The sequence below is a fragment of the Antennarius striatus genome, chromosome 4 (assembly GCF_040054535.1).
Source record: "Antennarius striatus isolate MH-2024 chromosome 4, ASM4005453v1, whole genome shotgun sequence".
Classification (NCBI taxonomy): Eukaryota; Metazoa; Chordata; class Actinopteri; order Lophiiformes; family Antennariidae; genus Antennarius; species Antennarius striatus.
In genome coordinates, this window is record NC_090779.1 from 4,084,823 (window position 1) to 4,109,998 (window position 25,176).

A 25,176-nucleotide genomic window follows, 5' to 3' on the forward strand; every position below is an offset into this window, starting at 1 on the left:
ATGTGGCTAAAATAGATTACAGTACTTAAATATAAAAATAGACTTTTTTTTAAATTTGTTCTTTCTGTTGTCCTCTGGAGTTTTAAAAGATTTTTATTTTTGCAAAAACACTTTAATCTCATTCAAACATTTTGCAGTTTTACATTAGATGAAAGCATTTAAGTGCCTCAGAAGATCTTTTCCAAAAAAACTCCAATCACATTTAACATTTAGAACATTTTACAATTTTTCATTAGATGAAATTTCAAAAACACTAAACACTCAAAAACATTAAACACCAAGAAACAAAGGGAAATACAATATAAAAATTAGTGCATTATAACAGGAAGTTTGCAAAAGTGAGGTGGTCATCAACTAAAGTGCATAGGACATTTTTGTAACACCAGATGTTCCTAAAGTTATTCAGGTCTTTTGTCAATTTATAGAAACCAAATTCTAGTTTTAAGCGACATCTGATGTTACAGCAAAAAACAGTAGCTGCTTCTTGAACGGTATTGTTTTCAATTTTCCTCTTCCTGGTCACATAAATTGCAAGTTTTGCCTCCCCAGAAATAAAATTTAACAGCTGCCACTTTCTCTGATTCGATCTATTGTACCCAGCACCATAGATGAATTTCCTGATACTAAAGTTTTCATTGAACAAGTTAAAAACATTTGTTAGAAGAAAGAAAGAAAGAAAGATTTTTTTTTTTTGATTTTTGCAAAAACACTTTAATCTCATTCAAACATTTTTGCAGTTTTACATTAGATGAAAGCATTTAAGTGCCTCAGAAGATCTTTTGCAAAGAAAACTCCAATCACATTTACCATTTAGAACATTTAGAACATTTTACAATTTTTCATTAGATGAAATTTCAAAAACACTAAACACTCAAAAACATTAAACACCAAGAAACAAAGGGAAATACAATATAAAAATTAGTGCATTATAACAGGAAGTTTGCAAAAGTGAGGTGGTCATCAACTAAAGTGCATAGGACGTTTTTGTAACACCAGATGTTCCTAAAGTTATTCAGGTCTTTTGTCAATTTATAGAAACCAAATTCTAGTTTTAAGCGACATCTGATGTTACAGCAAAAAACAGTAGCTGCTTCTTGAACGGTATTGTTTTCAATTTTCCTCTTCCTGGTCACATAAATTGCAAGTTTTGCCTCCCCAGAAATAAAATTTAACAGCTGCCACTTTCTCTGATTCGATCTATTGTACCCAGCACCGTAGATGAATTTCCTGATACTAAAGTTTTCATTGAACAAGTTAAAAACATTCGTTAGAAGAGTGAAGAGCACTGCAAGTCTCCCACACTCACTGAAAGTATGAAAGACTGTTTCACGAAGGGGACAGAAGGGACACTGGCTGGACACCACAGGGGCGAAAACAGAGACAAAAGTATTGGGACCGACGGCACCATGCAAAATCCTCCACTAAAGAAAGAAAGAAAAAAACATTGACGTAATCAGGTTAGCCAAAGGTACGAGTTACCGTCTTCTTTTGGACAGAAGTTTACAGTATCGTAACTCGTCCCATAGGCAATGGAATGCAAATTAAGTGAAAAATTATTGAATACTGTAACCTAAAATAAAAAGCACATTATCGTCACGTTTTCTCTCGACTTTTCTCGACTTTTCTCGCGCTTGGCAAAGATAAATAATAATAATAATAATAATAATAATAATAATGGATTAGATTTGTATAGCGCTTTTCTGGACACTCAGAGACACTTTACATTGGATCCATTATTCATTCACTCCTCATTCATACTTGGTGATAGTAGACTACATGTGTAGCCACAGCTACCCTGGGGCAGACCGATGGAGGCGTGGCTACCAATCTGCGCCTACGGCCCCTCCGACCACCAGCGGAACAATCACACAGATTCACACACCAGCGAGAGCCCCACTGGAGGCAAGGAGGGTAAAGTGTCTTGTCCAAGGACAAAACGACAAATGACTCGGCGGGAGCAGGAATCGAACCGCCGATCTTGAGTAATTGGTGTTAGTCCCACAAACGTAATATCTCCCACAAACGTAATAACCCCACAAACGTAATAAAAAATTGCAGCTTTAAATGTAATAATCCCACAAATGTAACAACTTTCCCACAAACGTAATACCGTCGCCTACCACAAAAGGGATACCTAATTTAAGAAACGTTTGTGGGGTTATTAAGTTTGTGGGGCTAACAATTGGACAACCCGTGACACCATGGTCGCCCCAAAAAGGTGTTCATTTCGCGTTCGGCTTCCAAATTTTGTTCGACTTCTACGACAAAAAAATTATGAATTTTTTGGTCGAGTTCCGATTTGTTTGATGTCTAAAGTGTTCGAAAACCAAAGTTTGCTTGTAGGTCAAGGTAAAATTTTCGATTCAGGGGTGTTGCGGGATATTGCAGTCTCTGACTGCATTGGTTCTTATTAATACTTGAACAGTGTCATGTCATGTTAACATTATGGCATGTGTTGAAACTTTGCATCCAGGTGCTGGAAGCTCTACGATGGTCCTCTGTTAGCTTCTGGTAACGCTGCTGTTGCACTAGTCTGATGCACAACACAAGTCCGGTTGTTGTGTTGTGGAAAAACTCCCAGCAGTCTGATGTCATTGTTTAGTATCAGTCAGCCGTTCTCTTCTTCCTGCTTGGATTGATAGCTGTCCAGTTTCTACTGCTTCTGTTCGCAGATAAATATTTAAGACTTGTTATTGCCAGTGATTGACTGTGGGGAGGTCTTGTTACATCCCGCTTCAAAGCGGTGATGTATTGTAATTGTCAGTGTTCACATGCTCGTTCGTCCGTCTGTCCGTCCGTCCATCCGGACAGACAGTGGGTTGGACTGTTAGCGACCATTGCAGATGGAAAGATGAAACAAAAAGCACCATTACACATTAGTAATCTAGTCTAGCAGTGATGAAAGCCTGGATTAATTTTTTTCTTATCATTCTGTTTTAAAATATGCCCGATTTTAGCAATATTTCGGAGATGGAAAAAGGCTGTTCTAGAAACCTGTTTTATGTGCGTGTTAAACGACAGATCCTGATCAAAGATGACACCTAGATTCCTAGCAGTGATGTTGATCTCAAAAGTGATGCAATCCAAGGCTATTGGATGGAGCAGAAAGATCTCAATTTTACCAGAATTGAGATGCAAAAAGTTATTGGTCATCCAATCTTTAATCTCTTTGATACACACCTGTAATTTACCCAACTGACTGTCTTCATCAGGTTTAATCGTGTGGTACAATTGCGTATCATCGCCATATCAATAGAAGTTGATGGAGTATTTCCTTATGAAATTATGTAGAGGAAAAATGTATAAGATAATATTGTATCAAGAACTGAGCCTTGAGGAACTCCATAGCTCACTGTAGTGGACAAGGAGGAGTTGTTACTAATATTAACAAATGGAATGGTCGGTTAGATAGGACTTAAACCACATCAGTACTGATCCCTTAATACCAATTGTTTTGTCCAGTTGTGCCAATAGAATATTGTGGTCAGTTGTGTCAAAATCTGCAGTAAGGTCCATTTGAACCAGTATAGAAACAAGTCCTCTGTCTGAAGCAGTTAGACGGTCGTTGCTAACCTTGACAAGTGCTGTTTCTGTACTATGATCTTCCCTAAAACCTGATTAGAAATTCTCAAATAAACTATTGTATTTAAGGAAATCACATAACTGATTAGCAACTATTTTCTCCAAAGTCTTAGATAAAAATGGGAGATTTTATATAAACTTTGTATTTGTGAGTATGGCATTTGTGACCAAAACATGGTGTCATGCTGTTCCAGTTATGTGTTTTACTTGCATAAGGATCTAATTGACTGGCAACTCAAGATGCATGTGAAAGTGCATTATTATGTCCAGTGTCTGAGAGGTGTCAGATTCTGAGGGAATGATCAATAATCAATGTTAATACATTTTGAGTAGCACGACAGTCATTATCTCAGCAGCAACTGTGCAAAACTCTGTGGTGTCTTTCAGCTCATGATTTTGGTTTCACTTCCATAGTGTTCCTGTTTTAGTTCAGCTTGCACTCTTTTAATCTGTTTCAGCAGCAGCAGATAGATGTTCAGTGGAAAACTGTAGAATGTGCTTTTTGGCAAAAAGTATTATTTGAGCAGAAAACAAGAAGAAGAGGAGGCTATAAATGCCGACCATAGACGCAGATCAGGTGCAGATCAAGTTGCTAAAAACCAAGGAACTTACACTTTGAGATGGTCAAATACTAAATAAAAAAAAGTGTGCTAGACAAAAAGTAATCCTAAAGAACCAGCAAGCTCAGGGAAACAGACCAAAGATTCCAAAGCAAAGATCAAGTAATCCACAAGGTAAGAACTGCAGGCTAGACACAAGAGAAAGAAGGTACAATATGAACAGGAGACCTGCCGACTGACGGCAAGGAGGGAAGGATTTTCAAGGTGGGCCTCAACATTCTCCTAGAAATGTTCCAAAGGCATGGTGGTCACTGTTGTTTTGCCTGTGATCAGCAGCAAAGGCAAAAACAGCATCAATGAGCCGTCTTAGTGAACCAGGGTGGTATGAAAGGACCTTAGCGTGATAGTTTGAATCTGTTCTGTCTGTGAAGTTCAAGAAACAATGTCAAGTCAGAGAACCTTCAGACAGGGTCAGTGATGCCACAGACGAGCGAAGGTGAAGATTGCTTCTGGTGTATTATTTCATTTTTTAAAGTGCTACTCAACTCATAAGTCAAACATCACACCAAACATTGATGGTATACAGCAGCCCCACTGTTGTGATGAGGTTGTGCCATTTGTGTACTAAAGACGCAACAGGTTGGAACAAACAACAATCCTACAGGTGGGATAAGAGTATTTTTCAACATTAGACAGGAAATAAGTGAAGCACGGAATTTCTGTTGATTTGTGATTTATTGTGTTTGCATTATTTGCCTTTTGTTGTGTTACCACAGCAACAGCATTGCAGAGGGTGACAGTGATGATGAAGATGACGATGGTGACCTCATTCTGGAGAATGACTGCCTTCCACCATATGACTCCCAACAGTTCACCAATAGCAACAATACCAACCTCAACAGAGACTCACCTAGAAACAGGCTGCACAACTCTGCTGTGAGTAGGCCCCTCCCACAGAGTGTCTCATTACCCAATACCATTGGAGCATCACTGAGTGACAGCTCCATGATGATGATGTCCAATTACAACGGAAACCCCGCCCATAGTAGCAGTCAAGAGCACATGAGGGAGGACAGCAACTTAATAACACTCTAACCAAGACTACCTAGATAACTACACTGTAACTGTGGGAAGTAACTATGGACAGCTGGACTGTCAGCCAGGTGACAGATTCAGCAGCAGCTTCTTCCTATGGATTTACTGGGAGATCATCTGTTTGAAGTGAACCGAGGTGGACATGATCCCACTACAGCCCATGGGCATGACAGCATGTTTCATATGACCGCTGTCATTATGTTCTGTATGCATAGAGTTTTCAATACCACAATAAAGGACATGATCAAGGTGGACTTACAAGGAAAACTGGATGGGAAAATATCTGGTTCTGTAAAAGCCATATGTTACATTGATGTAAACATACTGAAGAAATTATGTCTGCCCTGAGATCCCTTTTGAACCAGAAGCTTTCAACTGCCAGACGTCTGAGTAGAAAAAGACAATAATGGATTGTCAAGTTCAACATCAGTGGCTCCATTTCCTTGACAGCACAACATCCAGTACAAATGGCTCTGACACTTCATCGCTTTAACATCTGCCTTTGTCCATTTGTGTTGTATTTTGGTGGGAGGTTCATTCAAAAGATGCAGCACAAAGTGAATAGTTAGTGACTTCATGCTTCTGGCGGTCAACAAGTGATTTTATCACTTAATGCGCAGTAACATCAAAAGGATATAAAAAGATTCACAGTTTTAGAAGTTGAATGTGTTCAAGGCTTACTGGTAAATTGTTTTAATCTATGAATTAAAATATTCCTGCGGTATCTGCTTTCTTATGTATCCTGCTGCCTTCAGATGGCTCTGGAGACTTCATCATACATAGCTCACATTTTTCCGAGTTATGAATCAGTGAGGCCATTGTTTGTGAGCCTCGTTTTTATCTTTTATTATTTTCCATGCCCTCTGACCTGTATGGACCTATACCAAACCTGTTTCACTTTGCCTGCTACTTATACAATACAGGCATCTGAGATGGGTGGTGTTACACGCAGACATCCGACTGCCGACTGCTGGTTAGGAGTCTTGTAACTCTGGGGCTGGTCTGGGGATGTGTGGAAGAAGTTGGAGGTAATAAGGATGAAAAGGATTCTTAAAGGGTTTATTTTCAGTTTTCTGATCAGTATCGTTTTGGGTAATGTCACGTTTTTTTGTTTCAGCCTTTGTCAGGATAACTACAAAATGATCATTCATGCGATTTTGGCTTTTGGCACCTGTCATGTGGCTACGTACTGGTCCTTCCTGATCATGTGACACCATAGCACCACCATTTAAATGCCTGTGTGGACCGATACCTTTAATAATGAGATCTTTAACGTGCCAATGTTTTGATTTATTTGTTGCTTGTGTGATCATGTGACTTATTCCAGGTCATGTGACTTGTTGCCGTCATATATGAATGAGTCCAATGGTAATCAGTACACTTTTCCAAGCATGTTGTTTTTCAAATAGTTATCTAATATAAAGATGAGTGCCTCAGACTTCTTCAGTTAAGAAGGATTCAATGATATTTGACATGATCTGCTTGAAAGCTATTATAATGATCTGTTTTCACTAAAAATGAAATTAGACAGTAAGTGTGATCCATTTAAATGTTTTTATTCACGGTCGAAAATGTTAAAAAAATTATTTATTTTTTTAAGTGGCTATGCTGAGAAAACATGCCCCCACTAAGAGTTCATGAAGTGTGAATCTGCAAGCTTTTGTACAGGAGTGTGGATAACATCCAGAAGTATTAGAATGAAGTGAAGATGGATGTGGTTGTGAATCTGAGCATCAGCATCTCTGTGACCCACCAGGTGTGTGGTGAAATCTGCAGACACTTTCCTAAAGGGTTGCTTGGAAACAAAAAAGAGCATTTTATTCTTTGGTCTTTCTCTCATTATTCCCAAAACTAGGTTGAAAACATGTCCTTTCTTGGTGGAGGTGTCCAGAAGTAGGTCTCCATGTTCGTTGATGTGCATTACTAAAGGAGTTAGATCTATGTCATTTGGTGTGACATTGGCACATTTTCTGAATCATTTTAGCAACTTATTGAGTCAGGAATAGAGAACAGATATGTTTTAATACAGTGAACATTTGATGATTGCCACACTAGAGATGGATTTCCTACTGCCCTCTTCAGCTGGATTCACACACAGATACAGAGGTGCGGTATCAGGGAGGAGGGGGCAGTAAGGACATTCCTGTCATAGCTCACAGTGTAGTATGACTCACATACTCTGTTTTGCTTTTTTACTTCAGTTACAACTACAGGTTTTGCTTTCACAATCAAACTGAATTATTTTCAACCAATAAACACAAGACGGTCACCCATTCATACATATCATATAGTTAAAAGTTTGGCATTATCAGGTGCATCTAAAATATCAAATTGTCAGTTTTTTTGTCAGTTATTAAAGCATCAAACATTATTTTACAGCTTATTAGTTATTAAATCACTATGCAGTATAAGTACCATGAATCTGTTTCAGTACACACTACCACAATCATAGAGAAAACTGCTTTTTTGACGGAAGACATTCAAGAACTGAAGATCAGTGATCAATGGGCTGACTCCACAGAGAGCTGGATCAAGTCCAACGTCAACACAGCCTCTAACACTGCAAATGTTGCAAAATGAAGACAGCCGTTTTCTTTGTCAATTAAGCTCTCATTTTATTCTGTGTAGTGAAACCATGATTGAATGTTCCAAATTAAAGACAGTATAGCTGGTACGGTACTGCTATTCCATGAAATGAAGGCTTATCTGTTGATGCAGATGTCAGACACAGATTATACTGTATGTGGAACAGTCCCCGTATAAAGATCAGATTTAAGAAGAGAAATTTGAGTTGTGTCTTTTTCTGAAGTTTGAACGTAGCTAAAGTCATAAGCAGAAGAGAGAAGCACTAAAGGCTCACTGGAAGTCCTCCAGTCAAACCCAGACCTCTGTCAGGATGAATGTAGGTTTAAGTTCACACATCAATCCTCTAAGCCTTCCTGTTAATGAAAAATGGGTGAAATGTCCAGCGGAGTTGGTCTGGTAAGAAACGTGATCAGTCTAAGCAGAGGAAATATGACAGGATTAGCTAACCCAAGCAAGGCTCCTGTTTGCTCAACTGAGACTAATGGAGGCTGTCAAAGTGGTGGGAGGAAGTAGAGCTTTCGTGGTGGAAGTTGTGGAGAAGACAGGGAGAGCGACAGAGGTGACATGTTCCATAAAGTTTAATATGCTGTCCCATAATTCTAGTTTTGGTTGTTATATTTTTATTTACAATCACTCAGAAGTTTATAATGTTGAAATAATAGGTCAAACTACCTTTTAGCCCAGATTCACTTGTTAGTAGTTCAACCTCCCTTTTAAACATCCATTTTTTATGATGGATAAATGATCGCTCTAAAGCCTCATCTCTCTTCATAACCTTTTATGAAAGTTGTGGTTTTACTCTAAATTTGAGTAAATGTGATGTTCTTACCCTAAAATTCCATTTCAGATAAGCATCCCAATAAAATGTACCATAAGATATTGGCAATTATAATTCTAAAGGAAGATAAGAAACAGGTTGAAGGGACAGTAAAGTTAATTTTAAGTGATTATATATATATATATATATATATATATATATATATATATATATATATATATATATATATATATATATATATATATATATATTATTCATCATTATTATAATATATTATTCATCATTATGAAAAATATAAGAAAAAATACATTTTAAATGTGTAAGCATCATCCCTTTGGTCAGAAAAGCTTAAAATCTTCACTGCAGCAGCTTCCGCATTCAGTGGTCACGCAGGCGTCATACGTCATTGGTGACCAGCTTAGCTTGGCATCCATAGAAGACAATGCGATCATCTCTCTCATCCTCCTTGTACATCGGTGGTAATTATTTGGAATAATTACACCCCCAGGTGGGTTCACTGGGAACTCGTCTTCAGTTTCCGATGACGACATTATTTCAAATTAAATCAATTGGCCTATCACTGCTTATTGTTTCATTCATTCATTAATTCATGTCTGGAGGTATTGTACAAATGTTTTCATGACCAGACTATCGCGCGATTATGGCACTCGCTAAAAGTAAACTATATATATAGAATTACCACCTGATGTACAAGGAGGATGACAGTTTGGACACCTAACGACTCATAACAGGTGTCTTTTGAGCAGTGGATATGTACAATTTCCTCCTGGAATATTAAAATATCTATCTGAAGAAATACACTCCTCAATGTCAATTATTGTTTTTTAATGACAACGATGAAGAAGCCCTGCAGTGAAAACTACAAAACAAAAATACAAGATAATTCCCAAAAGTAAATACAAGCATATATTTCTTTCTAAATAAGTAAACAGAATAAAGTAACAAACTGCATAGTTTCAAATATAAAGTGACCAAAGAAAAGACAAACAATAAAAGAGTTGGGAACGGCTAAACAGCTTCCAAGCTCCATGTGCAGTGCAGCAACGGAACGGCTTATATCACATGACAGCCTGGTGTCACATGACTCTAACACAAGAGAACAAGGAACCTAATGTAGCACTGCCACCTTGTGGCTGGCAGAGAACTCTTCACTATCTATCTATCTTCATCTGAATCACATTCTGACAGAGATATCCAACTACTGTCGTTATAATGTCCCGTTTTGGTTTACTGTGTGTATGGAAAAGTTACTCGCACTACCGATGCTAACGCGCTAGCCCATCAATGGGATTTTCCACATTATGTTAGCATTGAGCAAGCCGCCATTCGTTACTGTTGGACTGTGTGGAATTAATAACAACTCTAGTTTATATTAATATGTCTTGTATTTAAGAATGTATAAGGATCAGGACCTGACATTCTGTTTTTGTCTGTTTTATTTCAGTGACACAGATCTTTTCAGTAAAATGACCTATCACTTTTGATATTTGTTTACTTTTCGCGAGTGCCATAATCACGCGATAATCTGGTCATAAAAACATTAATACAATACCTCCAGTAGTTACAGACATTCATTAATTATCCACTAAACCTTGGGAATTCAGAATAAATACTATTGGTCATCTGAAAATGATCTTACCTTCAAATCTCTTTGGAAATCCTAAAGTGCTAATGAAAGATCCTCGGATCCTTGGTCATATTGACCCAGTTTATCCGTGCTCTCCATCTCCTTCCTGGCTTCCCAGAAGGTATTCTTGTCTTTTCTTGATGTTCTGTTGACACAACCGTTCACCTCGCAGGTAACCATTATATTTATAGAGTTAATCGCGTCGTGGATTGCATTGTCTTCTATGGCTGCCAAGCTAAGTTGGTCGCCAATGACGTATGACGCCCATGTGACCACTGAATGCGGAAGCTGCTGCGATGCAGATTTTAAGCTTTTCTGACCGAACAGAAGATGCTACACAGTAAATTTATTTTTTTCTTCTATTTCTTATAATGATGAATCACATATATTCATTCATCTTCTGCCGCTTCATCCGCTGTAGCAGGTCACGGGGAACTAGAGCCTAACTCAGCTGGCATAGGGCGTGAGGCTCTGGGTACGACGCCAGTGCACCGCAGAGCCACACACAAAGACGGACAGCCATGCACACACACTCACTCCTACGGGCAATTTGGGACCGGCCAATCAATGCTTTTGGAGGTGGAAGGAAGCTGGAGAGCCCAAGCAGACAGGGGGAGAGCATGCAAACTCTGCACAGAAGCAGGACTCGAACCCGGACCCGCCGTGTTGTCGGGCGACGGCGCTACCCACCGTGCCGCCTTGAATAACATATATTGAAGGTGACTTTTTGAGGCTTCAGAAGTCAGTACATTCAGTGGAAGGGTTTTTATCTAAAAGACCTGGAAGATAAAGTAGAAAAAGTGCAGATATAAAGGCAAAAACAAATGGTGTAAACCTTCCTACCTCCCTTCGTCTTTGCCATCCACCTGTTTGCCACATTTGTCCAAGGATAGAGTACTTAATCCTCTTCTTCTTTTCCTTTCGGCTTTTCCCTTCAGTGGTCACCACAGCGAATCAGTTGCCTCCAGCTAACCCTGTCTTCGCATCCTCCTCTCTCACATCAACTACCTTCATGTCCTCTATCACTACATCCATAAACCTCATCTTTGGTCTTCCTCTAGGCCTCCTGCCTCCTGCCAAAACTCAACATCCTTCTACCAATATATTTACTATCTCTCCTCTGGACATGTCCAAACAATCTCAGTCTGGCCTCTCTGACTTCATCTCCAAAACCTCTAACATGTGCTGTCCCTCTGATGTACTCATTCCTGATCCTATCCTTCCTGTTCACTCCCAGAGAGAACCTCAGCATCTTCATCTCTGCTACCGCCAGCTCTGTTTCCTGTGTTTTCCTCAGTGACAATGTCTCCAGACCAAACAACATTGCTGGTCTCACCACAGTTTTGTACACCTTTCCTTTCATTTTAGCTGAAACTCTTCTATCACACATCACACCTGACACTGTCCTCCACGTGTTCCATCCTGCCTGTACACGTTTCTTTACCTCTTTTCCACACTCTCCATTGCTCTGGACTGTTGACCCTAAGTACTTAAAATCCTCCACCATCTTGATCTCCCTGTAGGTAAAATTAAGTCAAAATGTTGAATGCAGACTGAAAGCTGGGCAAATATGTTCAAAAAGGCTTTTTTCCTTGTATGCTTCCTTCACATGGGACGAAATTGTGACCTGTTGCCTAGAAACAGCCGTTTTAGACATATTTAGCACTAGAAAAGCTGAAATAAAGTCAAAATGTTGATTTCACACTTGAATAGGGCAAACTTGTTCAACAATGCTATTTGCCACTCAAAGCGACGAATAAACAAACTGTAACGCAGGTGTCCTATTTTACATCATAATACGTGATCTTTTGGCTACAAAGAATCGTTTGAGACGTGTTTCTGACTGGAATAGGTAAAATGAAGTCAAAATGTTGATTTCAGACTGAAAGCAGTGCAAACATGTCAAAAAGGCTTTTTCCATGTATGCTTCCTTCAAATGTGAATACAAGTGACCTGTTGGCTGGAAACAGTCGTTTTAGACATATTTAGCATTTTAGCATATTTTGCAATCAAAATGTTGATTTCACACTGAATAGTGCAAACTTGTTCAACAACGCTATTTGCCACTAAAAGTGACACACTGAAACACAGGTTTCCTAGCAAACATTATAAGACGTCAGGATTTAATTACAGAGTCGTTGTTAGACGCCTTTAGTACTGAAAACGCTTAAAGTCAAAATGTTGATTTCACACTGAATATGGCAAACTTGTTCAACAATACTATTTGCCACTCAAAACGACAAATAAACACACACTGTGACACAGGTTTCCTATTTTACATCATAACACGTTAGAGTCTTTGCAGATGCGTTTCTGACTGGAATAGGAAAAATGAAGTCAAAAAGTTGATTTCAGACTGAAAGAGGTACAAACATGTACAAAAGGGTTTTTTTCCCCGTTTATGCTTCTTTCATATGTGAGAACAAGTGACCTACAACAAGTGACAGTAGTTTTAGACATATTCAGCGCTGAAAGAGCTGAAATAAAGTCAAAAGGTTGATTTCACACTGAATATTGCAAACTTCTTCAACAAGGCTAGGTGCCACTCAAAACAACAAATATATACACTGTAACACAGGTGTCCTAGCATACATTATAAGACGTCAGGTTTAATTAGAGTCGTTGTAGACGCCTTTAGTACTGAAAAGGCTGAAATAAAGTCAAAATGTTGATTTCACACAGAATTTGGCAAATGCTATTTGCCACTCAATACGACAAATAAACACACTGTAACACAGGTTTCCTATTTAACATCAGGTTTTAATTAGAAAGAGTCTTGTAGATGTGTTTCTGACTTGGAATAGGTAAAATGAATTTAAAATGTTGATTTCAGACTGAAAGAGGTACAAACATGTACAAAAGGGGTTTTTTCCCGTGTATGCTTCCTTCATATGTAAGAACAAGTGACCCAGAACAAGTGACAGTAGTTTTAGACATATTCAGCGCTGAAAGAGCTGTAGTAAAGTCAAAATGTTGATTTCACACTGAATAAGGCAAACTATTTGCCACTCAAAACAACAATTAAACACACTGTAACACAGGGATCCTTAATATACATCACAGCACGTCAGGTTTTAATTAGTCTTGTAGATGCATTTCTGACTGGAATAGGTAAAATGAAGTAAAAATCTTGATTTCACACTGAATAGTGCAAACTTGTTCAACAACGCTATTTACCACTCAAAACGACAAATAAACACACTGTAACACAGGTTTCCTTAGCATAGGAAACCTGTGTTACAGTGTGTTTATTTGTTTATAAGACGTCAGGATTTAATTAAAGAGTTGTAGACGCCTTTAGTACTGAAAATGCTGAAATAAAGTCAAAATGTTGATTTCACGCTGAATAAGGCAAACTTGTTAAACAATAGTATTTGCCACTCAAAACGACGAATTGACAAACTGTAACGCAGGTGTACTATTTTACATCATAATACGTGATGTTTTGACTACAAAGAATCGTTTGAGACGTGTTTCTGCCTGGAGTAGGTAAATTGAAGTCAAAATGTTGATTTGTTGGCTTTTTTCCATTTATGCTTCCTTCATATGTGAAAACAAGTGACCTATTGGCTAGAAACAGTCGTTTTAGACATATTTAGCATTTTAGAATATTTTGCAGTCAAAATGTTGATTTCACACTGAATAGTGCAAACTTGTTCAACAATGCTATTTGCCACTCAATACGACAAATAAACACACACTGTGACACAGGTTTCCTATTTTACATCACGTCAGGTTTTAATTAGACAGAGTCTTTGCAGATGCGTTTCTGACTGGAATAGGTAAAATGAAGTCAAAAAGTTGATTTCAGACTGAAAACGCAAAATGCAAACATGTTCAAAAAGGCTTTTTTCATGTATGCTTCCTTCATATGGAAACTAAAATGACCTGTTGGATAGAAACAGTCGTTTTTCACTGAAAAACGTGAAATAAAGTCAAAAAGTTTATATACACACAGAATATGGCAAACTTGTTCAACGATGCTATTTGCCACTCAATACGACAAATAAACACACTGTAACACAGGTTTCCCATTTTACATCATAATACGTGATGTTTTGACTACAAAAAATCGTTTGAGACGTTTTTCTGACTGGAATAGGTAAAATGAAGTCAAAATGTTGATTTCAGACTGAAAGCAGTGCAAACATGTTCAAAAAGGCTTCTTTTTCATTTATGCTTCCTTCGTTTGTGAAAACAAGTGACCCGTTGGCTAGAAACAGCCGTTTTAGACATATTTAGCATTTTAGCATATTTTGCAGTCAAAATGTTGATTTCACACTGAATAGTGCAAACTTCTTCAACAACGCTCTTTGCCACTCAAAACGACAAATAAACACACTGTAACACAGGTTTCCTAGCATACATTATAAGACGTCAGGATTATAATGGAGAGGTCTACAAAGTGTTGTTGTAAACCTCTCCATAGAACCATCACCTTATCGTGGTGGAGAGGTTTGTGTGCCCTAAGGATCCTGGGAGCTATGTTGTCGGGAGTTGTACTCCTGGTAGGGTCACCCAAGGCAAACAGGTCTCAGGTGAAGGGCCAGACAAAGAAGAAGATCAGAAGATCCCATGACAAACGGAAAAGGGAAAAATGTGACCCTGCCCGGAGGAAGCCCGGGGCCCACGTCTGGAGCCAGGCCTGGACGGAGGGCCCGTCAGCGAGCGCCTGGTGGCCGGGTCTGCCACGGGGCTCGGCCGGGCTCAGCCCGAAAAGGCAACGTGGATTCTTCCCACCCCTGTGGTCCTACCACCCACAGGGCAGACAAATGGGGTCGGGTGCGCTGCCATAATGGGTGGCAGTGACGACAGGGGGTCACGACGGACCAGACCCGGGCGGCAGAAGTTGGCTTTGGGGACGTGGAATGTCACTTCACTTGGTGGGGAAGGAGCCGGAACTTGTGTTGGAGGTGGAGCGCTACCAGTTGGATCTGGTGGGGCTTACCTCCACGCATGGCTTCGGTTCTGGATCCGAACTCCTTGGATAGGGGTTGGACCTTGTTTTACTCCGGAGGTGCGTCAGGCGTGAGGCGCAGGGCGGGTGTGGGGATACAAGCCCCCGGCTGAGCGCCGCTGTGTTGGAGTTTACCCCGGTGGATGAGAGGGTCGCTTTCACTACGCCTGTGGGGGGGGGGGGGGGGGACTGACTGTTGTTTGTGCATATGCACCAAATATCAGTTCAGAGTATTCGGCCTTCTTGGGGTCCCTAAATGGGTTCCTTGAAGGGATCCCTGCAGGGGACTCCATTGTTCTCCTGGGGGACTTCAACGCACACGTCGGCAATGATGGAGACACTTGGAGGGGCGTGATGAATGGCCTCCCTGATCTAAACCCGAGCGGTGTCAATGATTGATCTTGTGATCCTATCATCTGATCTTCGACCGTGTTTTGGACCCTCGGGTGAAGAGAGGGGCAGAGCTGTCAACTGGTGGTGAGTTGGATCTGTTGGCGGAGGAAACCTTTGCTAAGCCCAAACGAGTAGTGCGGGTGAACTGGGAACGTCTGGAGGAGGACTCTGTCCGTGAGGCCTTCAATTCACACCTCCGAAGGAGCTTCTCGTGCATCCCTGTGGAGGCTGGGGGCATTGAACCTGAATGGTCGATGTTCAAAACTTCCATTGCTGAAGCTGCAGCTGAGAGCTGTGGTCTCAAGGTCTTGGGTGCCTCAAGGGGCGGTAACCCTCGAACACCGTGGTGGACCCCGGTGACCAGGGAAGCCGTCCGACTGAAGAATGAGGCCTTCAGGGGCATGTTGTTCCTGGGGACTCCTGAAGCAGTTGCAGGGTACCGACGGGCCAAAAGGACTGCAGCCTTGGCTGTGATGGAGGCAAAACAGAGGGTGTGGGAGGAGTTCGGAGAGGCCATGGAGAAGGACTATCGGACAGCACCAAAGTTGTTCTGGAGGACTGTCCGACACCTCAGGAGGGGGAAACGGGGAACCATCCAAGCTGTATACAGCAAAGATGGGACACTGTTGACCTCGACTGAGGAGGTTGTCGGCCGGTGGAAGGAACACTTTGAGGAACTCCTGAATCCAACTGACCCGTCCTCTGTTGCAGAGGCAGAGCTGGAGGATGATGGGGGATCAGAGTCAATCTCTCGGGCCAAAGTCACCGAGGTAGTTAAACAATTGCACAGTGGCAAAATCCCCGGGTGTTGATGAGATTCGCCCGGAAATGCTGAAGGCTCTGGGTGTTGAGGGGCTGTAGTGGATGACACGCCTCTTTAACATTGCGTGGAAGTCTGGGACAGTGCCGAAAGAGTGGCAGACTGGGGTGGTGGTTCCTCTTTTTAAAAAGGGGGACCAGAGGGTGTGTGCCAATTACAGGGGCATCACACTCCTCAGCCTCCCTGGGAACGTTTACTCCAAGGTGCTGGAAAGGAGGGTCCGGCCGATTGTCGAGCCTCAGCCTCATAGTTTCAGACTTCTTCAGTGCTGAAAGAGCTGAAATAAAGTCAAACTGTTGATTTTACACTGAATAGTGCAAACTTGTTCAGCAACGCTATTTGCCACTATTGTCGCTATTTGTCAAAACGACGAATAAACAAAATGTAACGCAGGTTTCCTATTTTACATCATAACACGTCAGGTTTTAATTAAAAAGAGTCATTGTACACGCGTTTCTGACTGGAATAAACATGAATTCAAAATGTTGATTTCAGACTGAAAGCAGTGCAAACATATTCAAAAAGGCTTTTTTCCATGTATGTAAAATATGTGAAAACAAGTGACCTGTCGTATTAGACATATTTAGCAACGAAAAAGTTGAAATAAAGTCAAAATGTTGATTTCACGCTGAATAGTGCAAACTTGTTCAACAATGCTATTTGCCACTCAAAGCAACACATAAATACACTTTAACACAGGTTTCCTATTTTACATCATAGCACGTGATGTTTTAACTACAAAGAGTCGTTCCATGAGCACCCACCTGGGGATGTAATTACCCCGTATATTTATCACCTGATATATGCAGAGGATTGGAGTTTGTTGACATCTAGCAACTCATCCCAGGTGGCTTCATCTGAAACACATTCTGACAGAGATATCGAACTAGTTATAATGTCCTGTTTTGGTTTACTCTGTGTATGTAAAAGTTAATCACGCTACCAGTGCTAACGCATTATATTATGTTAGCATTGTCTTAACCGCCATTCGTTACTGTTGGACTTTGTGGAATTAATAACAACTCTATTTTATATTAATATGTCTTGTATTTATGAATGTATAAGGAGCAGGGCCTGACATGCTTGTTTGTATGTATTACTTCAGTTTCACACTTCTCAATAAAATGACCTATCACTTTTGATATCGTTTACTTTTCACGAGTGCCATAATCTCATGATAATCTAATCATAAAAACATTTATACTATTTCTCCAGTAGCTCTAGACATGAATTAGTTATCTACTAAACCTTAGGACTTCAGAAAAAATAAAATGGGTTGTCCGAAAATGATCTTACCTTCAAATCATTTGGGTTAAAGTGCTCTTGGCGGATTCCCCGATTTTTGGTCATTTTGACCCTGTTTGCTTTCTATGTCTTTCCAAGCTTTCCAGAAGGTATTTTGAAGAAAGATAGGTTCCTATCTTTGTATCTAACTCCTGTGGTGTTGGAACAACGATTCACCTCAAAGGTAACCATGACTTTATCGGGTTTATCGCTTCAGTGATTGTACTGTGTTGCAATGGCTGAACTGACTTGAATCGACGGGCGTCTCTGATAATTATGACCCAATGTGACCACTGGATACGGAAGCTGCTGGAGCACAGATTTTAAGGTTTCTTCACCACAGGGATGATGCTGGATATCTGAAAAAAACATTTCTAATTTTCATAATGATAAACAAAATATATGCCACCTAAAAATGAGTTTACTGTCCCTTTAAATTAATAAAGAAATCAAGATAAGTATGACAGGTGCTAAGCCTCCAAAGACCAAATTTGTGAAATTGTAACCTGGGAACCTGCTGATAATATGTACACAAATAAAAAGGACCATCTCACATCAAGAAATAATTTTAACCTCTGCCTGTAATCTTACTGAAGTCCCAAGAATTAAATTTCCCCACTGTGGAACAATAAAGGATTATTATTATTATTAAAAATTCCGTCAGTCCCTTACAGGTCTCTTATTTTCACACCTTTTCGAGTGATGTTCTGGCTTTTCTGGTCCTAAAAACGGTGGCGCAGTGGTTAGCGCTAACGCCTCACAACACGGCGGCCTTGGGTTCGAGTCCCGCTCATTGCGGAGTTCGCATGCTCTCCCCGTGTCTGCGTGGGTTCTCTCCAGGTTCTCCGGCTTCCTCCCACCTCCAAAAGCATGCGCTTCAGGTTGATTGCCCGTGCCTGAGTGTGTGTGTGTGCATGGTTGTTTGTCTTTGTGTGTGGCTCCTATACCGCCTAGATAGGCTCCGGCTCCCCGTGACCCGCTGCGGCGGATATAGCGGTGGTAATCTGAAGATGACATGACATGACATAAACAAAATGTTCTGGTGCTTCTACTTGTGTGTATGGCATTTGGTGTCTGTCATTGAAACTGGCTTCTGTCTTGCCTTGCAACACCTCCTCAATCTCGTATTGACAACGCTCTGAAACTCAGGGGACAGAGTAATATGAGGCTTAATGGGTCACCGGGCATAAATTACTGATATGATGAGTTTTAAGAAATAAAACAAGTACAGTAGTTCCTCGTGTATTCGCACATGAACAAACTCAACTTCACCTAATCGCAGATTTTTAGTAAGTAATGTGATACCGTGCACGCATTCTATTGGCTGACTTCATCCGGAAGTGCGCGACGTTCAGTGAGTCTCGGAACGAAGCGCACTTCCATGACACACAAAAGTGCTTTAAACAGCCGACGTGGGAAAAGGTAATATTGATAGAAGTTGGTTTAATATCAGTATGGGGAAAGTTCATCTTTTTCTTTTCAGTTTCGGCTTTTCCCATCAGGGGTTGCCACAGCGAATCAAATTCCTCCTCTAACCCTGTCATGCATCCTCTTCTCTCACACAAACTACCTTCAAGTCTTCTTTCACTACATCCATTAACCTCCTCTTTGATCTTCCCCTGAAACTCTCCTATCACACATCACACCTGACACTTTCCTCCACCCGTACCATCCTGCCTGTACACGCTTCTTCACCTCATTTCCACACTCTCCATTGCTCTGGACCCTAAGTACTTAAAATCCTCCACTTTCTTGATCTCTTCTCCCTGTAACCTCACTCTTCCACTTGGGTCCTTCTCATTTACACACATGTACTCTGTCTTACTGCGACTAACCTTCATTCCTCTCCTTTCCAGGACACAAAGTATGAGGAAAGTTCATAAACGTTTAAATTACCGTTAATAAGTCTGTCGATATGTCAAGGAATTTGTTATTCACGTGTAGTTCCTGTAATGCATTAACCACGAGTAACGAGGGGACACTGTACTTCTGAAAAACAGTTTGCATTAAGCCAGGTTTCATAAATACTCTTAGGTTCGAACTTAAATGTTCTGAAAAGTTTACTCTTTCAAAAACGAGTTGGCGTCCTCAGAACCTATTGTGTTCGTAAGTCGGGCACTGTCTGTATATGTTCATAAATTTGATGTCCGTATCTCGGGTAGCAGTTGTATTGAAATTCAACCTATAATTACGAGAACAAACTGGTTGAGATGAGGAAGATGAGTGGTAAAGATGCATATATGGAGCAGTGCTGCTCGGTGGTGGCAGTGGCAGAAAGGAGTGCTGTACCCAGTTGTTCCCCGAGATACAGTATGAACAATCCAAATGTTCTTATATTTGATGTTTGTATCTCAAGAAACTGGTGCAATCTACAAGAGGTCACTGATCTGTGAACCTTATGTTTTTGATTATGTGATAGGCAAATTGAGTTTTAGAGTTGAGCCTTAACTTTGGCACAGCCAGAATCGCTCCATCCTATCTGAGGTTTCATTGGGAGTTACTTCTTCACTTATATATCTTCAACACAGACCCTGATCTTTTCTGAAACAGTAATGAATTTCAGATGTGATACCATCTCTTTAACCAGTAAGAGGAATATCAACTCAACTTTGAAAAATTAATTACTGTGATAGGCTAGAATAGCAGCTTCCTCCAGGGTCAGAAGTCCTCAAAAGGAAAGTACTACATAAGTGTGTCTTTAAGAGCAATGGAGAGTGTGGAAAAGAGGTGAAGAAGCGTGTACAGGCAGGATGGTACGGGTGGAGGAAAGTGTCAGGTGTGATGTGTGATAGGAGAGTTTCAGGGGAAGATCGAAGAGGAGGTTAATGGATGTAGTGAAAGAGGACTTGAAGAGGTAGTTTGTGTGAGAGAAGAGGATGCATGACAGGGTTAGAGGAGGAATTTGATTCGTTGTGGTAACCCCTGATGGGAAAAGCCGAAACTGAAAAGAAAAAGATGAACTTTCTCCATGATCATAATCGTTAATTCTTGACCGTTTCCCTTAGACCTTCGAGGTTTGCCTTGCCTTAAATGTGATTTTCCGGATTTTGACTTTTGCCTGTTGTGACCACGATTTTGTCTTTTAAGCCCTGTAAATGACCCGGACCATCTTTGTACCGTCTTTATCCTGAACTTCTGGTTTTGACCCCTGCCCGTTCCTGACTTTGGACTAATTAAAAGTTTATTATTATTAATTGAGACCTTCGGAGTCCGTAACTGCGACCACAAAATGGAACCAGCGAGAGACTCACAGCTCCAGGCTTCGGTGGAACAACAGACTACCGTCTGTTGTCAGCAACAACAGCTGCTAGCAGTCATGCAACAACTGCAGATCGTTACGCACCAGTTGACCGACCTGACATCCACAGCGGGAGCTAGCCAACTCACTACTCAGTCCCCGCAGCCTCCCACAGCAACTCCGCCGGAACCCCGCCTGCCTCCTCCCGAGAAATATGACGACGAGCCTGGTACCTGTCGAGCCTTTCTAACCCAGTGCAAATTAATCTCTAGCCCTCAGCCCAGTACCTTCCCCACAGAACAATCTCCCATAACCTACATAATTACTCAGCTAACTGGCAAGACTAAGCAGTGGGCAACTGCAGCATGGGAGGCTGGGTTACCATGCACCCAAACATCTGCCCAGTTGGAAGAGGAGATGAAGATGGTCTTCGACCGGTCTCGGCACGTTCATGAGGCGGGAAGGCAACTACTAGGAGTCAAGCAAGGTCATCGATCTGTCTCTGATTTTGCTACCGAGTTTCAGACCCTTGCCACGAACAGTGGTTGGGAGAGGAGAGGTCTTTATGATATTTTCCTTGACGGCCTTTCGGAAAGGATTAAAGATGAACTGTTGACTTACCAGACAATCTTGAGACTCTCATTGACCTTGCCATTTGCGTGGATTCGCGTTTGGAGGAAAAACGACGTGCAAACAGTTCCAGCTGGTTTCGAGCTCATCCCACACCCTGATCATCTTCTGAACAGACCTCTCGAGGGATCGAGGGAACCCTACATGCTGCGGCGGAAAGTGTACGTCTTATGTGTCCCATAAATGAGCTCAAACTCAATACTGTTGCACATTCTCATGAAATATATCTTCAGAGAGTACCCCAACTCTCATAAAATATCCTTACCTGTCTTGTGAATGACAACCTATGATATACATCACCTGCCCCCCCCCCCCAAATTTCCTGTAAACATATCAACCTGTGAGATGTACCACTTGTATTATCTTAGCTGATGCTCCTATCCTGAACAAGGGGAGACTGCTGGCCTTGACGAAATATGGATGTTGCCTGCAAGTGGGGACCTGCCCTCCTCGCTTTTGCACGCGATATTCCACTATAAAGAAGAGAGATTTTTCTCTGCCAGTTAGAGTCTGCCACGGGTCTTGGTACAGACGCCTGGTCATTTGTTTTTCATCTGCTGCTTTGACTGAGGTGTTGGCTCTCCGCCTATTGTCAACGGTAAGAGTGATATAGCTGATGACTTGTTTGCATTCTTTGAACTGATGTTAATATGGGGATTACGGGAGTGATTACGGGAGTGAAAACCTAGCGTTTTCATCACTGTTGATTATCTTTGCTTGCTTTGTGGATCTTTTATTATAATAAACATATTAACCATTTGTGAGTGTGCTGACTTACTTCAGACCTTAGGTCTTCAAATAAGGTTTAAAATTTCACAAAACACATGCCCACCTTCGGAGGGGGCCCCCCGTGCAGTTGAACAGGGGCCGCCTCACCGGGGAGGAGATAGAGAGTAGTGTGAAGGAACGTTCCCTGCTTTTATTGTGGTAAGAATGGACACTTCGTAGAAAAGTGTCCAGTAAAAGCCGGCGCCCACCAGTGAGGAGAGGAGTACTAGTGGGCGTAATCCCTGCTGAAATCTCCTCAAAGAACCAAACTTGCTTGCCTGTCACTCTTGAGTGGAGTGGGGGTCTCAAAAAGACCTCGGCCCTGGTGGATTCCGGCGCGAAGTCCAACTTCTTGGCCAGCAGGTGGGGGATTCCTCTGGAGGGAGTAGAGCGTCCACTGGTGGTCCATCCATCCATCCATCCATCTCCACCGCTTATCCGGAATCGGGTCGCGGGGGCAGCAGCTTCAACAGGGAGCCCCAAACTTCCCTTTCCCGGCCACATCCACCAGCTCTGACTGGGGGATCCCAAGGCGTTCCCAGGCCAATGTTGAGATATAATCCCTCCACCTGGTCCTGGGTCTGCCCCGAGGTCTCCTCCCAGCTGGACGTGCCAGAAACACCTCCCTAGGGAGGCGTCCCAGAGGCATCCGCACCAGATGCCCAAACCACCTCAACTGACTCCTTTCTACGCGAAGGAGCAGCGGCTCTACTCTGAGCCCCTCGCGAACAGCAGTGTTTCTCACCTTATCTCTAAGGGAGACACCAGCTATCCGCCTGAGAAAGCCCATTTCAGCCGCTTGTATCCGCGATCTCGTTCTTTCGGTCATGACCCATCGCTCATGACCATAGGTGAGGGTAGGAACGAAGATTGAACGGTAGATGGAGAGCTTTGCCTCTCGGCTTAGCTCCCTCTTTGTGACAACAGTGCGGTAAAGCGACTGCAATACCGCTCCTGCTGCCCCAATTCTCCGTCCAATCTCACGCTCCATTGTTCCCTCACTCGTGAACAGGACCCCAAGATACTTAAACTCCTTCACTTGTGGAAGGACCTCATTCCCCACTTGGAGAAGGCATTCCACCGGTTTCCTGCTGAGGACCATGGCCTCAGATTTGGAGGTGCTAATCCTCATCCCCGCCGCTTCACACTCGGCTGCAAACCGGACCAGTGAGCGCTGCAGGTCACAGGCTGATGACGCAAACAGGACCACATCATCTGCAAAAAGCAGTGATGCAATCCTCAGGCCACCAAACTGTAAAGCCTCCTCACCACGACTACGCTTCGATATCCTGTCCATGAAAATCACAAACAGAATTGGTGATAAAGCGCAGCCCTGGCGAAGGCCAACAGCTACTCGGAACAAGTCCGACTTACTGCCGAGAACCCGAACACAGCTCTCACTTTGGGCGTACAGGGATTGGATGGCCCTGAGAAGAGGCCCCCTCACTCCATACTGGAGTGAGGGGACCACAGTATATCCCTGGGGACACGATCATATGCCTTCTCCAAGTCCACAAAACACATGTAGACTGGATGGGCATACTCCCAAGCCCCCTCTAGGATCCCTGTGAGAGTAAAAAGCTGGTCCGTTGTTCCATGACCAGGACGGAACCCACATTGTTCCTCCTCAATCTGAGGCTCGACAATCGGCCGGACCCTCCTTTCCAGCACCTTGGAGTAAACTTTCCCAGGGAGGCTAAGGAGTGTGATGCCCCTGTAATTGGCACACACCCTCTGGTCCCCCTTTTTAAAAAGAGGAACCACCACCCCAGTCTGCCACTCTTTCGGCACTGTCCCAGATTTCCACGCAATGTTAAAGAGGCGTGTCATCCACGACAGCCCCTCAACACCCAGAGCCTTCAGCATTTCCGGGCGAATCTCATCAATACCCGGGGCTTTGCCACCGTGCAATTGTTTAACTACCTCGGTGACTTCGCCCCGAGAGATTGACTCTGATCCCCCATCATCCTCCAGCTCTGCCTCTGCAACAGAGGACGGGTCAGTTGGGGTAGTTGGATTCAGGAGTTCCTCAAAGTGTTCCTTCCACCGACCGACAACCTCCTCAGTCGAGGTCAACAGTGTCCCATCTTTGCTGTATACAGCTTGGATGGTTCCCCGTTTCCCCCTCCTGAGGTGTCGGACAGTCCTCCAGAACAACTTTGGTGCCCGTCCGATAGTCCTTCTCCATGGCCTCTCCGAACTCCTCCCACACCCTCTGTTTTGCCTTCATCACAGCCGAGGCTGCAAGTCCTTTTGGCCTGTCGGTACCCTGCAACTGCTTCAGGAGTCCCCAGGGACAACATGCCCCTGAAGGCCTCCTTCTTCAGTCAGACGGCTTCCCTGACCACCGGGGTCCACCACGGTGTTCGAGGGTTACCGCCCCTTGAGGCACCCAAGACCTTGAGACCACAGCTCTCAGCTGCAGCTTCAGCAATGGAAGCTTTTAACATCGACCATTCAGGTTCAATGCCCCCAGCCTCCACAGGGATGCACGAGAAGCTCCTTCGGAGGTGTGAATTGAAGGCCTCACGGACAGAGTCCTCCTCCAGACGTTCCCAGTTCACCCGCACTACTCGTTTGGGCTTACCAGGTCTATCCAAAGGTTTCCTCCGCCAACGGACCCAACTCACCACCAGGTGGTGATCAGTTGACAGCTCTGCCCCTCTCTTCACCCGAGTGTCCAAATCACACGGTCGAAGATCAGATGATACGATCACAAGATCAATCATTGACCTCCGACCCAGGGTGCTCTGGTACCAGGTACACTTATGAGCATCCTTGTGTTCGAACATGGTGTTAGTTATGAACAATCCGTGACTAGCACAGAAGTCCAGCAA

General features: G+C 42.5%; 1 protein-coding gene across 2 annotated transcripts in view; it reads left to right on the forward strand.

Annotated features, from left to right (window-relative positions):
• The window catches only part of pard6a (par-6 family cell polarity regulator alpha), a 37,989-nt gene extending 29,976 nt beyond the window's left edge, over positions 1-8,013 (forward strand). For both annotated transcript variants that reach the window (XM_068312868.1, XM_068312869.1), the window contains exon 6: positions 4,919-8,013. In XM_068312868.1, coding sequence (XP_068168969.1) covers positions 4,919-5,237 — 319 coding nt within the window. In that variant the 3' untranslated portion in view covers positions 5,238-8,013. The remainder of the gene's footprint in view (positions 1-4,918) is intronic.
• The last annotated feature ends 17,163 nt before the right edge of the window (positions 8,014-25,176 follow it).